This window comes from Oenanthe melanoleuca, chromosome Z (genome assembly GCF_029582105.1).
Source record: "Oenanthe melanoleuca isolate GR-GAL-2019-014 chromosome Z, OMel1.0, whole genome shotgun sequence".
NCBI classification, from domain to species: Eukaryota; Metazoa; Chordata; class Aves; order Passeriformes; family Muscicapidae; genus Oenanthe; species Oenanthe melanoleuca.
Window position 1 is genome coordinate 4,741,660 of NC_079362.1, and position 11,865 is coordinate 4,753,524.

Consider the following 11,865-nt stretch of genomic DNA (forward strand, 5'->3'; position numbering starts at 1 on the left):
TTGGGATGGCTGTTGTGACTGGAGAGGCTGCACAGTCCAACATTGCACCACAACCTGTGGGCTATGCTGCAGGCTTAAAAGTAAGTTGATACATAAAGTAAAGTGAAGTTCACGCAGAAGGATCTCATTTTCTGTAAAGTGAAGTTTCTGGGATAGGTAAGTGTTTTCTTCGGGGTTTTGGGGTTGTTTTTTTTTTTGTGGTTTTTTTTTTTGGTTTGGTTTTTTTGCTGGTTTTTTTTTTTTTTAATTTGTTTGTTTGTTGGGGGTTTTTTTGTTTCATTTGGGTTTTTGGTTGCTTTTTTTTTTGTGGTGGTGATGGTTGTTTGGTTGGTTTTGTTATTTTGGGGGTTAAGGGATTTGGGGTTTTTTGTCTTTTTTTCCTCAGTTTGGATCATTAGATTAGTTTAAAGCTCTCTGCTTGAAATATTTTTAGAGTTTTCTGCAAACATATTCGCAGCAAGTGAAGAGTCTTTATTTCAGAGTATGATGCCATTTATATAGATTTCCTAATACTGTCATTTATTGGCATCACATCTTGCATACATTGTGCTTTTACAGTGGTTTCAGAGTTTATTAGGCATTTTTTTAAAATAGTGGTACCAGGACATCATGTTGGAAAAGTTAGAAATTAAAAGAGATTCTCCAACACTGATTTTTCTCACCACTGATTCTGTAGATCAAAGACAATTTGATCAACACTTGATCTTCCTGAACAGATCTGTGTTCTCTTTGAAAAATAAGAATTCACTGTGCAGCCTTGCAAACTGCTGTGCCACCCCAGAGGAAGGATTAGCAAGGGTTGTTTCACTAGTTCTGGCCAATAACTGAAAATCCTGACAACAGCTGTTTCATATTCTGTTTACTACATGTGAGCAAAATTCATGACAAAGGAAGCCTTTCCCCCTGACTGCTGTGGCAGTGTTTGCAGAGGAGCAAAACCTGTCCTCACAGCAGTATATTATCTGATGCAATTTTAAATTGAGATAAAGCAGAATAATGTGCATGTTCCTTTGCTTGTTTAGCTCCTGCAGTGTATTGTGTATTTCTGTTACAACTTCAGAGCAATAGCAGTTTTCAGGGGAACAATTCCTTTGTGTTAGTTGGAAATGTATCTCAACAAATGGATTCTTTCCCTTTCTCTTACAAAGTTGGTCCAAAGCTCTTAAAGACTCTAAACACAAAAAGTCTCAAGTTGTAAAAATGTAAAAGTAACATGAATATACACTGATGCTCAGGTTAGGAATTCTTGTCACAGGTTAGGAATTCTTTGCACGCTACCCTGAGTTTTCTTCCTTGGAGTGTAAAAACCCAAAAATATTTAATTAGCTTTATCATAGGTGGTGTTACTGTTTGGGATTCCTGGCCATTCACTAATTTGGGTTGTTGGAGTTTTTTTCCTACTGAGTCATTTTGAAAAGTGTGTTCTAGTGTTCTTTTGAGACTGATGTGCAAGCATTGCACTAATCTTTGGTTCAGAGTTTTGTCTGACAGCTTGTGTTGCCACTCAGGGAGCCCAGGAGAGGATAGACAGCCTGCGGCGGACAGGAGTCATCCATGAGAAACAGCCTGCTGTGTCCGTGGAAAACTTCATTGAGGAGCTGCTTCCTGACAAGTGAGAACCTGGAATTTATTCCAGGGGGCTGGGGACATGCTGGGAATATTCCTTGTTGACTCAAAGCCGGAAAGGAGAAGGAGAAGGAGAAAAGGAGAAGGAGAAGGAGAAGGAGAAGGAGAAGGAGAAGGAGAAGGAGAAGGAGAAGGAGAAGGAGAAGGAGAAGGAGAAGGACAGGATTTGTCTAAAGTATCTTGGCAGGCTTGGTTTTGGTGATGGTGTTCAGCTTTTTGTCCAGGCATCTTGAGACCTTAATACCAAAACATCCTTGTTAGGTTTTTGTAGATTCACAATGTAAAAACACAGTGAAGTGATGTGAACTGAAAAAATTAAGGAGCTGTAACATTTGGAATTTGGCTAATAGTTTGTGCTAATAGTTGTGTGCATCCTTCCTTCTCTCTCCGAAATTGTATCAGAAGAGCTATTGAGAGATACTCTGGCAGTTAGAATAATATGATTTTATCAAATAATGTCAATCAAATTTTCTGTTTTTCCTTTCACTGAGAATGTACTTAGGCATCTAGCTTGCACTGCACAGACATAAAAATGGTATTTCAGAATGCATTGCAACTTGATTTTGTAATGTGTTGTTTGACAGGCAGTTCTTGGAGCAGCTTTATAATTAAATTCCAAGACATTAGGGACAATGCTGTGTTTTCCTTAATGCAAACTTTAATAGTTTTCTTTTACTCTTTACCATGCTTGTGCCTGTCCAAAGGAGAGAAGTTTAAAGTAATCATCCACCACTACCAATAACAAATGTCATAGTTACTCCTCTGTGAAAAGACAATAAAACATCTAAATCAGACTAAATGGAAATAAATAGTAAACAAAAATTAAAACTCTCTCTACTTCTATTAACTTCAGAAAATTCCTCATTCATATTGCACTAGAAATATAAAAGTAAAAATAGAGCAAAAGGAGAGTATGTGTCAAAATAAATAAAAGCCCATCACGTGCATAAAAATGCAAACATTAGAAGTCAAGAAAATACCAGTAATTTCATTATTAATTGGAAGCAAGTTATATTTAACCATGAGGTTTTCTCAGCAATCTTTAATAATTGCCAGTCAGAGCATTCCAGTGTTCTATTCCCTGCTACAAAGATGATGGAAGTGCTTCTTCCTGTCTGGCTCCACTCAACTCTTACCATGAAGCTTATGTGGCCCAGACAGGCAGAAATGTTTCTCTGAATAAATAATTTAAACTATTTAAATTGCTACAGCATTAGACTTGCCAAAAAATCTTCTGAATATAGAACATGGATGACAAATAAACAATTTTCTTAAAATTTTTTTAGGAAAGGTTTTTTGAGAGATGTTGAGATGAGAAATGTTCTTTGAAAGATTGAATGAAAACTGTATCAGAATAATTGTGGCCAGGGGATTGTCTGCCCACATACCCACTCCTCCAGCTTTCTTTTTTTCTTTGATTTGTGAGCTTCATGTAATTTGTATTTCCATGTATTTTATGTATTTTACATGCATACACATGCACTGTTATGAGAGATAGATAGTAGATAGAAGTGACACATGCAAATTTCACTTGCAAAATACCACAATGCTTTGATGAGTTTCACTGTTACATTATTACTGCGGTTGTAATAGAGCTTGTAAAATGTTCATAATTCGACTTTTAGCATGTTGGTCTTCAACAGAGTGATACTCAGTACTCAGAAATAAAACAATTTGCATATCACTGCAGGTGGTTTGACATTGGATGTCTGATTATTGAGGATCCAGTTCATGGAATTCACCTGGAAGCATTCACCCAAGCAACACCAGTGCCTTTACAATATGTTCAGCAGGTGAGTTTTCAGTTTTCTTACCAATTAACAGCTGAGACATAAGACTGAAGTTTTCATTTTAGTTATGATGTCAGTTCTTATTGGAAGTCATTACTCTTAAATGTTTTAATTTATGAAATGTAGATACAAATATTTTTGCATCATGTTTATGAATTAATCTTTAGACATTTATAGTGAAGCTTTTCTTAGTCAAGAGTCTCATTCTGCAATATCTGTCACTTTGGAGCACAAATTTTACTCTCCTATTTAAGAAGAAGAAATACTAACCAAGCAGGCAACGTGCTGTACTCTCTGAAAACTCATTCCTAAAGACAAAAGATTCCCATTTTCCAGTCTAATGCTTGGACTTAATGTCCAATGTGTTATGAACACACAGAGTCCCACCTGAAAGACAATGCTGATTTCAGATGTGCTATTCTGACAAGGATGTAAAATTCTGAAATCCAGAGATTTAAATCTTGGAAATACCATGCTTCATTTGATTGGAAATACTGGGATTAACTGCACTAATGTGCAGTTCTGAAATACCACCAAAAGAAGTTTTTCATGAGGTGGTTTATTTTTGTTCGGGCACAGACTGGGAATTACTCCAGTCACTGCATGTTGCCTGACAGCTGATATGAGTCATGCTTTAGTTAACTCTGGCCTGAAAATTCTTTTAAAATAAATGTTTCCCTGAAGAATTTAAAACCAAAACAGTTTGGGGTTTCATCCTCAGATATTGTCCTGGGGGAGTAAATAGTAACTTTGGGGCTTTTTTCAGTAGCACCAATTTCAATAAAGTGGGATTCAAATTTGTGGGATTAGTTTTAGTTCTTATTTTCCTGAGTTCGTACAACTTTGAAAAGTTGATGAGTGGGAAAATGAGAAATATAGCTCTGTCTCTCTGGTTTTACAAAATGCATTACAAACTCCGAGGAGAAAGACAGGAAAAAATGTTTAAAGGCTCTCACCAACCCAAACTATTCTGCATATTCTAAAGAACTTATATATGCTGTTATTGTTGCAAGACAGTGGTTTTAGGAAGGCTGGAACACACTGGTGAACTTGATCTGCTGTACATGCACTGGACATAGACTAACCCATTAAAATCTCTATGGAGAAGAATGCCCAGGATGAGCATCTGACCAGAGAAATGCTGTGATACTTCCACCAGTGTTTCCCTTCTGGTTTCAGTTGCAGACCTGGGGAAGATGTCATTTATCTGGACTTCTGTAAAGTCTTTGACATGGTCCCCCAGTCTAAATGGGAGATGGATTCACTGGGTGGACTGTTCAGTGGATAAGGAATTGGTGGGATGATTGTGGTCAACGGCTCAATGTCCTAATGGACATCAGTGACCAGTGGTGTCCCTCAGGGGGACCATGTGTGGGCCAGTGTGATTTAATGTCTTCATTAATGACACAGACAGAGGGATCGAGGCACCCTCAGCAGGTTTGCAGGTGACACCAAGCTGAGGGTGCAGTGATACCCCTGAGCGGGGGGGACATCCAGAAGGACAGGAACAAGATTGAGAGAAGACCCATGGGAATCTCCTGAGGTTTAACAAGGCCAAGTTCTGGTGCTATCCCTGGATGACAGCAGCCACAGGATCAATCCAGGCTGGGGATGAACAGATATTGTATAAATATGTATTTTTATTGATTCCATCTGTTGACTGTTTTAGAAAACACAACTGCTTCTTAGTAATGGCAGTATGTCTTCACTCTTTTAATTATCCTGTTTTAATTCAAGCTTTTCAAATGTTGCTTGGATCCTAATATATAGACATCCAAAAAATGGCTAGGCAAATTACAGAGCAGGCTGAAATTTGATTCTCACACCCCTTAGTTTGCCACTACAGGTCTGTTGATACAAGAATGATTCCTTGCAAAAGTTGGTTAAAGCTGAAGGCAGAAGCAAATCTACTAATTGCAAACCGTTTCAGTAATCACCTCTCAAACTTTTACATGCAGGCCAAGAGTCTCACCCCTCAGGACTACAGCCTGAGGTGGTCAGGCCTGCTGGTGACTGTGGGCGAGGTGCTGGAGAAGAGCATGCTGAACGTGAGCAGGACGGACTGGCACGCGGTGCTCACGGGCATGTCCCGCCGCCAGATGATCTACAGCGCGGCCAAGGCCCTGGCAGGGATGTACAAACAGCAGCTGCCAGCCAGTACCGTGTGACAGCCCTGCACCCTCACTCCAGGAATGCTGGCTTTGCTTCTAGGATCGAAGTGGAAGCTGTGTGTTCCCATTCTCAGCAGCACAGATTTGTAATTTCAACTCTAAACCACTTCTACTTCTTGAGAAGTGAAGATGATTTCCAGAAGTGGAAATGAGCAATTGCATTTGATTTCCAGTAGGATTCATAAAACAAACATGTTTATGATTGGTACAGGCAGCATTGCAGTTTTTTAACTGGAATGTGCTGCGGTGTGACACCTTACCAGGCATTTGCTGAGTTATTATTCTTTCTAAAGGGGATATTTGTGTAGCTTTTCTATTATATTAGTAATATAAACATATTGATAGCATAACATGTATGTTCTATATGCATTTCAATCCAGAGAGACTACCTTCTGTATTACATGTGTTTTTTGGGGCATGTGTTTAGGGGATACTTAAACACCTCCTTGGGTTGGTGTCTGTATGAGTTCTCAGGAGTGATGCCAAGTAGTCTCCACAGCACAAAACATGAGCTGCTGAAGAAGAGCACAAATCCATGCCCTATTAGTTGAAGTCGTTGCTAAATAATTCTGAATTCTCATTTTCTATGCTGCATCTTTCTGCTTTTTATGGAATAGTAATTGCATTTGTGGCCAGCTGAAGAACCACAGAAAAAATTTCAAGTTGCTTCAGTGGGTTTTAGATCAGGTACTGCACTTCCCACATGAAATCATCTCAGCAGTTTCAATACCGATTTACTCCAGTGCTTCCAGGCTTCATCTGTTATATGTAATGATGTCATTTTTTTCTATGTAGTTCAAGTTGTCAGTAATTTGATTATGGAAAACAGTGATGTGTGTATCACTTGCTTTGCTATTCTGAGTTTTCTTAACACTTGTAAGTCTAAAAGGTTTCATGATGTCATGAGCTCACTGTTTCTCATATAAGTTTTTAGTGCTCTCTGATTTTTTTTTTTATCCTCCATCTATGCTCACACAATCTTAAATCTTTACTTAGAAGTATGGAAGTAATTGTGAAGAAAATATTTTGGTAATAATACTTTTTTAAGAAACAAAGAATAAACCAATACTTTTTGTTCGCCTTAAGCAGTTTTTCAGCTTATATTGCTCAGCCTTTACCTTTCTTAGATGCTTTCAAAGAACATTTTGTATACAATATACTGTTAAGCCGGCTCATATTTGTACCCACTGAAAGCCTGTCTATTTCCAAGTAATATATTTGGCCTTAATTGGCTTACTCTGTAAAGCAGTTGAATAAATGTTTTCCCTAGAGAACTGCATCTATTTTAAAGTCTTGGTTTTTATTACAGATGGTGGACATCTTTATTGAAGTTGCATTTGCATGGTTAGTTTGCAGATTTGTCACATCCTAAACAAGCAAACAGAATCCAGCTCCCACACTTGAGGTCCCTCGTTGAGACTGCTTCTTTCTATGTAAAACCAAAATGCAGTAAAGGTATATCTGTATTTACTGTAATTTCAGTTTGCAGTGTATAATAAGTTGAATGCTGTTGTTTTATTCCCTTCTTGCAGCACCCTTGATGCAAAGGAGAAGGATGTGAAGAAGTCAGTAGGTTTAGGTGCCCTGGAATGACTTAAAATTAAAACTGAGAAGGAATGACCCTTTTCTTTCTCCCTTTCCTGGCCTGGCCTTCACTTTTTAAGAGGTGAGAGGGTAGAGGAAGATGATGTGGTCAAGTAAAACGTTTGCTCAGTGAAGGTCTCAGAGCTCCCAGAAGAATTAAAATGGAGTAGCTTTGCAACTACCAGTTTGTTCTGTCCCTCTGGGGAGCATTATTTGCTTGTATTGAAAAATAACATTCTCACATGAACATCATGAGCTCAGCTTCTTCCCTGAGAGGCCAAGGGAAGGAAAAATGCCTGGACTGTGATCTGGTAGGCTAAAAAGTCAGAAATTGCTTCCTTGAATGGAAACATTCAAGCTCAGGGTCTGAGTTACATGGATGGATTCTGAACCCTCTTATGGTGACAGTTTTTACCATCCCCAGGGTTGTGTTGGGGCAATAATAAGAGAGGAGGCTCATCAGGGGTAATAAATTTATGTGCAGGTCAATTTAGAAAAGCAGAGACACTTTGGGCATGTAACTTCTGTTACACCTCTCAACTGCCACATCATGGCAGGGGTGACTTGTAGGTGCAGCTGCAGAAGCCATTTTGCTAATTTTGCTCCAATTCGAGTGTCAGAAGAAGTCAATAAAATTACTGCATGTATTACCAACATACTACCATTTTTAAACTGTGTTTCACATAAAAAACAGCCAAGCTCTATGAGTTTGCATTATATTAAGAAGATCTGTGAGGTCCTTAAACTGATGTTCTTTCAAATGCTGGAAAAAGTTCTGCACTTGTTTCTGCTTTTGTTGAGAAGTTACTACTCTGTTCCTGGCCTCAGTTTTTCATCATAGCACTGCTCAGAACAACATGGCTCTGTTAGAAAAGCCATGGATATAAAATTCCCCACATATTTCTGTTGAAATTAATCTGATTGCTTTCACCCAGCTGCCCCTCTCAAGATTGGTCCTAAATGTCTGTGAAGGCATGGGGCATGTGGGTTCTCATGAAACAGCAGTTACAGCTTGGTGGAACATCTTAGTCTGAAATCAGGAACAAAATAGCCTCAATAACTACTCAGACACTTTCCAGAGTGTTCTCCTTTAACAAAAGTCTTTTAAAAATAATACCAGTCACCTTTTTTAGACCCCTGCTTAATTTGGGCAAGGTAGTGAGGAGTGGCAGAAGAGGGCAAAGGAAGGAGTAGAGTGTGGAAGGATGTGAAAGCAATCAGGAGAGTGCCAGAAAAATAGAGATGTGTGGTGAATGCAGGAGGTGGTAGAGGGAAGTTGGGAAAGCAGGAATATGGAATAGCTATGATGCTTGTGTCAATTTCAGCTTTAGAAAAGCACAAACACAAACATGGAAATCTTGCAGCATGTGTGATTCTATATCTCTGTCTAATGAAGTTTACAAGTTGCTTTTGATGTTTACCCCTCCATGCAGCACGGGAGGTTTTTTCAGGGGTGCTTTTCAAGGGGAGATTTTTCAGGGGAGATTTCTGAAGGACTTGTGTTAGTAAAAACTTGTGAAAATGAGAAGGTTTGGAACAATTCTTAGGGATATTTGTAAAAGTATCCCCCTTTTTTCACAATAGTAAGCTTTGCAGATGAAAGTAAGGCATTAGCACTGAATAGTGTTCACTCTGCAACACAGAACTCTGTGTGTTTAGTCTGCAATTACACTTAATAATTTTGATGGAGCAAATTTTTAAAAAGAAAAAAAAAATAGCTTTTCTTTATTTCCTACTATTAGCAGACAAAGGAGCAAGTAGTAAATTAGAACATGCTGTATCCCGTGAAAAGTTGTTAACAGACTTAAAAGCAAAGTGAAATAGCTTCAAACTTGTATAATTTTCCGATGTGGATTTTAACTTCAACACTTCTGTCTGTAGCCTATCAAGAACTCATATTTTGACATCCTGAATCTTGGAGCCATTTGGCTTTGACTTTGTGGCTTTGTTCCACCCATAGTTACATAATTCAGGAAAACCTACTCCTATAAAAGTGATGTGAATGGACCTAGAGTTTCTAAAGGAAAAAAGGTCCAGCTGGTTTGATTTATCATTCTGTTGTGCAGAATTTTGTCAAAGCTTTTGATACTCCAGCCAGGTAATTCTGCAAAGTGGCCAGACTATGTCCTGTCAATTAAATTGGGAATACACAGTGCTGCAGAGGAATAACAGGTCCAAAAACACTCAACAGCTGCTTCTGAGCTAATGGGGATTTCTCCTGTACTGGAATAAAAGGAGCTTTAAGATTACAGTAAAAAATAAAATATTTCATGTTGACAAAGTGATTTCCGACTGTCTTTGCATTCTGCATGCATGAGCAAACGTAGCTGTGGCCTCCAGGGAAGTACCTCATAGAAGTAAAGGAGAAAGCAGGTAAGTTGGTTTTCCAATATTGTGTTGACTGTTTTAATAGAAAATTGCATGGAATTCTGTGTTATGCCTGGGGTTTTTTGGTGTTGGCAAAAACATGCTTCCTATTACAGGATGCTCCATGACACAAGTGAATGTGATTTTTTTTTTTTTAAATAAAAAATCTGATGTTGGAAATTACGCATCAAAACTTTCAAACTTGTTTTAATATTTGTTGTCAGGTCAGTGGAAACAGACTGTATTTGATAAAGATCAAACTAAAAATTAGCTACTGCTGTAGTTTAGTTGTCAATAATGCATGGAGCCAATCAGTCGAGTACCTCTGTCAGCCTAGTTTTGTATTCCATCAAGAGTTCTCTGAATTGTTAGAGTTTTCACTTGCCTTAGCTTGAATATTTGTGTATTCATGCCTTGCAGTTGAGTTCACCACTGTGAGAAGAACCCTAATTTATTTTTTCCCTGGAGTATTTTCTGGTTTCTCTGCTTTTACAATAACACATTGAATGCACAATACCCAGGGGTCATTTTCATTACATAATCCTTACATTTGCAGAAGCAACCCTTGCAAAGTAAGTGCTGAACGTTCTGCAGGTTCTTGGAAAAGTGCAGTTTTGTGTGTTTTGACCAGTCGTGGGATTCTGAATAGTTGTGTCATCCAACAAGAGGTGACAAACAATATCTAGCACAGCAGCAAGCTTAGAAAGAATTTCAAAGCAGACCAGTTATATCATAGCAATAATAATATATAATTGTTACTTATTATTATTAATTATCCTATTAATAGTGGTGGACTTGAGATGTTGGTCTTGCATAACAGTTACACACATGTAAGGCAGATACTGAAAATAGTTATTTTGGTAAAATGCATTAAAACTAAAAGTCAACAAACTTGTGTCTGAAAAGGAAAAGGACAGGAGAATAGTTTTAACGTAACTGGAGTTGCTGTAATCAATACTTGCACTGTATCTTGGTTCTTTTTGCCTATGGTTCTCAGAGTATTTGCAAAAGTGAACATCCCAATATTTAAAAGGTTGTCATTGCGATAAAATAAGCATTGTAAGATTTCTCCCATTTATCAGATGCCTATGAAGCAGTATGGGCAAAGTCCACACAATAATTGCATAATGTCATGGGTTTGAATGCACACTTCTAGCCAGAGGAAGCAGGACTGCTGCCTTTTCTTAGATCCATTTCTAGTAGTGAAGTTTCTCCTGCTATGAAAGAGAAAGTTTTGTAATTTTGCCCACAAAAGACCTCTGTTGCATTTTTGAATTACCTGTTTAATTTATTGTTAGTCTTAGTATCCTCTCACTGCAGGCTGTTTATATTTCCTATACACAATTTGCTCTCTGTTTTCTTCATAGATTGTTCTTAAAATGAGTCCCACTGTCTGACTCGATCCTCTCAGGGGTTCCATGCCTCCACAGGACCTGCTTTTCCAGGCCCAGGATGGTGTTGCGGGCTGTAGCATGAGACACTGGGTACGTCTCTAACCATCCAGTTGTGGCTTCCACCATGGTCAGGACATAGCGCTTGCCCTGGCGGGTCTGAGGCAGTGTGATATAATCAATCTGCCAGGCCTCTCCCTACTTATACTTTGACCATTGCCCCCCATACCAGAGGGGCTTCACTCGCTTGGCCTGCTTAATGGCAGCGCACGTCTCACAGTTGTGGATAACCTGGGAGATGCTGTCCATGGTTAGATCCACCCCTCGGTCTCGTGCCCACTTGTAGGTGGCATCTCTGCCCTGATGACCCGAGGCGTCATGGGCCCATCGAGCTAGGAACAATTCTCCCTTGTGTTCCCAATCTAAGTCTATCTTCGACACCCCTATCTTTGCAGCCTGATCTACTTGCTGATTATGTTGCTGCTCCTCATTGGCTCTCTTTCTGGGGACATGGGCGTCTACATGGCGAACTTTCACAGGTAGTTTCTCTAATCGAGTAGCGATGTCTTTCCACTCTTCAGCAGCCCAAATTGGTTTTCCTCTGCACTGCCAGTTCGCCTTTTTCCATTTCTTTAACCATCCCCACAGAGCATTGGCTACCACCCAGGAATCGGTGTATAAATAGAGTTTTGGCCATTTCTCTCTCTCTGCGATGTTAAGAGCCAGTTGGACAGCTTTGAGTTCGGAGAATTGACTGGATCCACCCTCTCCTTCAGTGGCCTCTGCAACCCGTCGTGTGGGGCTCCATACAGCCGCTTTCCATCTCCGGTTCATCCCCACGACGTGACAGGAACCATCAGTGAATAGAGCATAGCGTGTTTCCTCTGCCGGTAGCTCGTTGTATGGTGGAGCTTCTTCAGCCCGTGTCACTGGTTC

The 11,865-nt window shown here is 39.3% G+C and overlaps 1 protein-coding gene across 5 annotated transcripts in view; it reads left to right on the forward strand.

Moving 5' to 3' along the window:
• Positions 1–6,866, forward strand: part of PRRC1 (proline rich coiled-coil 1) — a 23,423-nt gene extending 16,557 nt beyond the window's left edge. For all 5 annotated transcript variants that reach the window (XM_056513660.1, XM_056513659.1, XM_056513661.1 and 2 more), the window contains exons 6-9: positions 1–80; positions 1,509–1,612; positions 3,317–3,419; positions 5,375–6,866. The exon at positions 1–80 is cut by the window's left edge and continues 84 nt beyond it. In XM_056513660.1, coding sequence (XP_056369635.1) covers positions 1–80; positions 1,509–1,612; positions 3,317–3,419; positions 5,375–5,584 — 497 coding nt within the window. In that variant the 3' untranslated portion in view covers positions 5,585–6,866. The remainder of the gene's footprint in view (positions 81–1,508; positions 1,613–3,316; positions 3,420–5,374) is intronic.
• Positions 6,867–11,865: the final 4,999 nt, after the last annotated feature.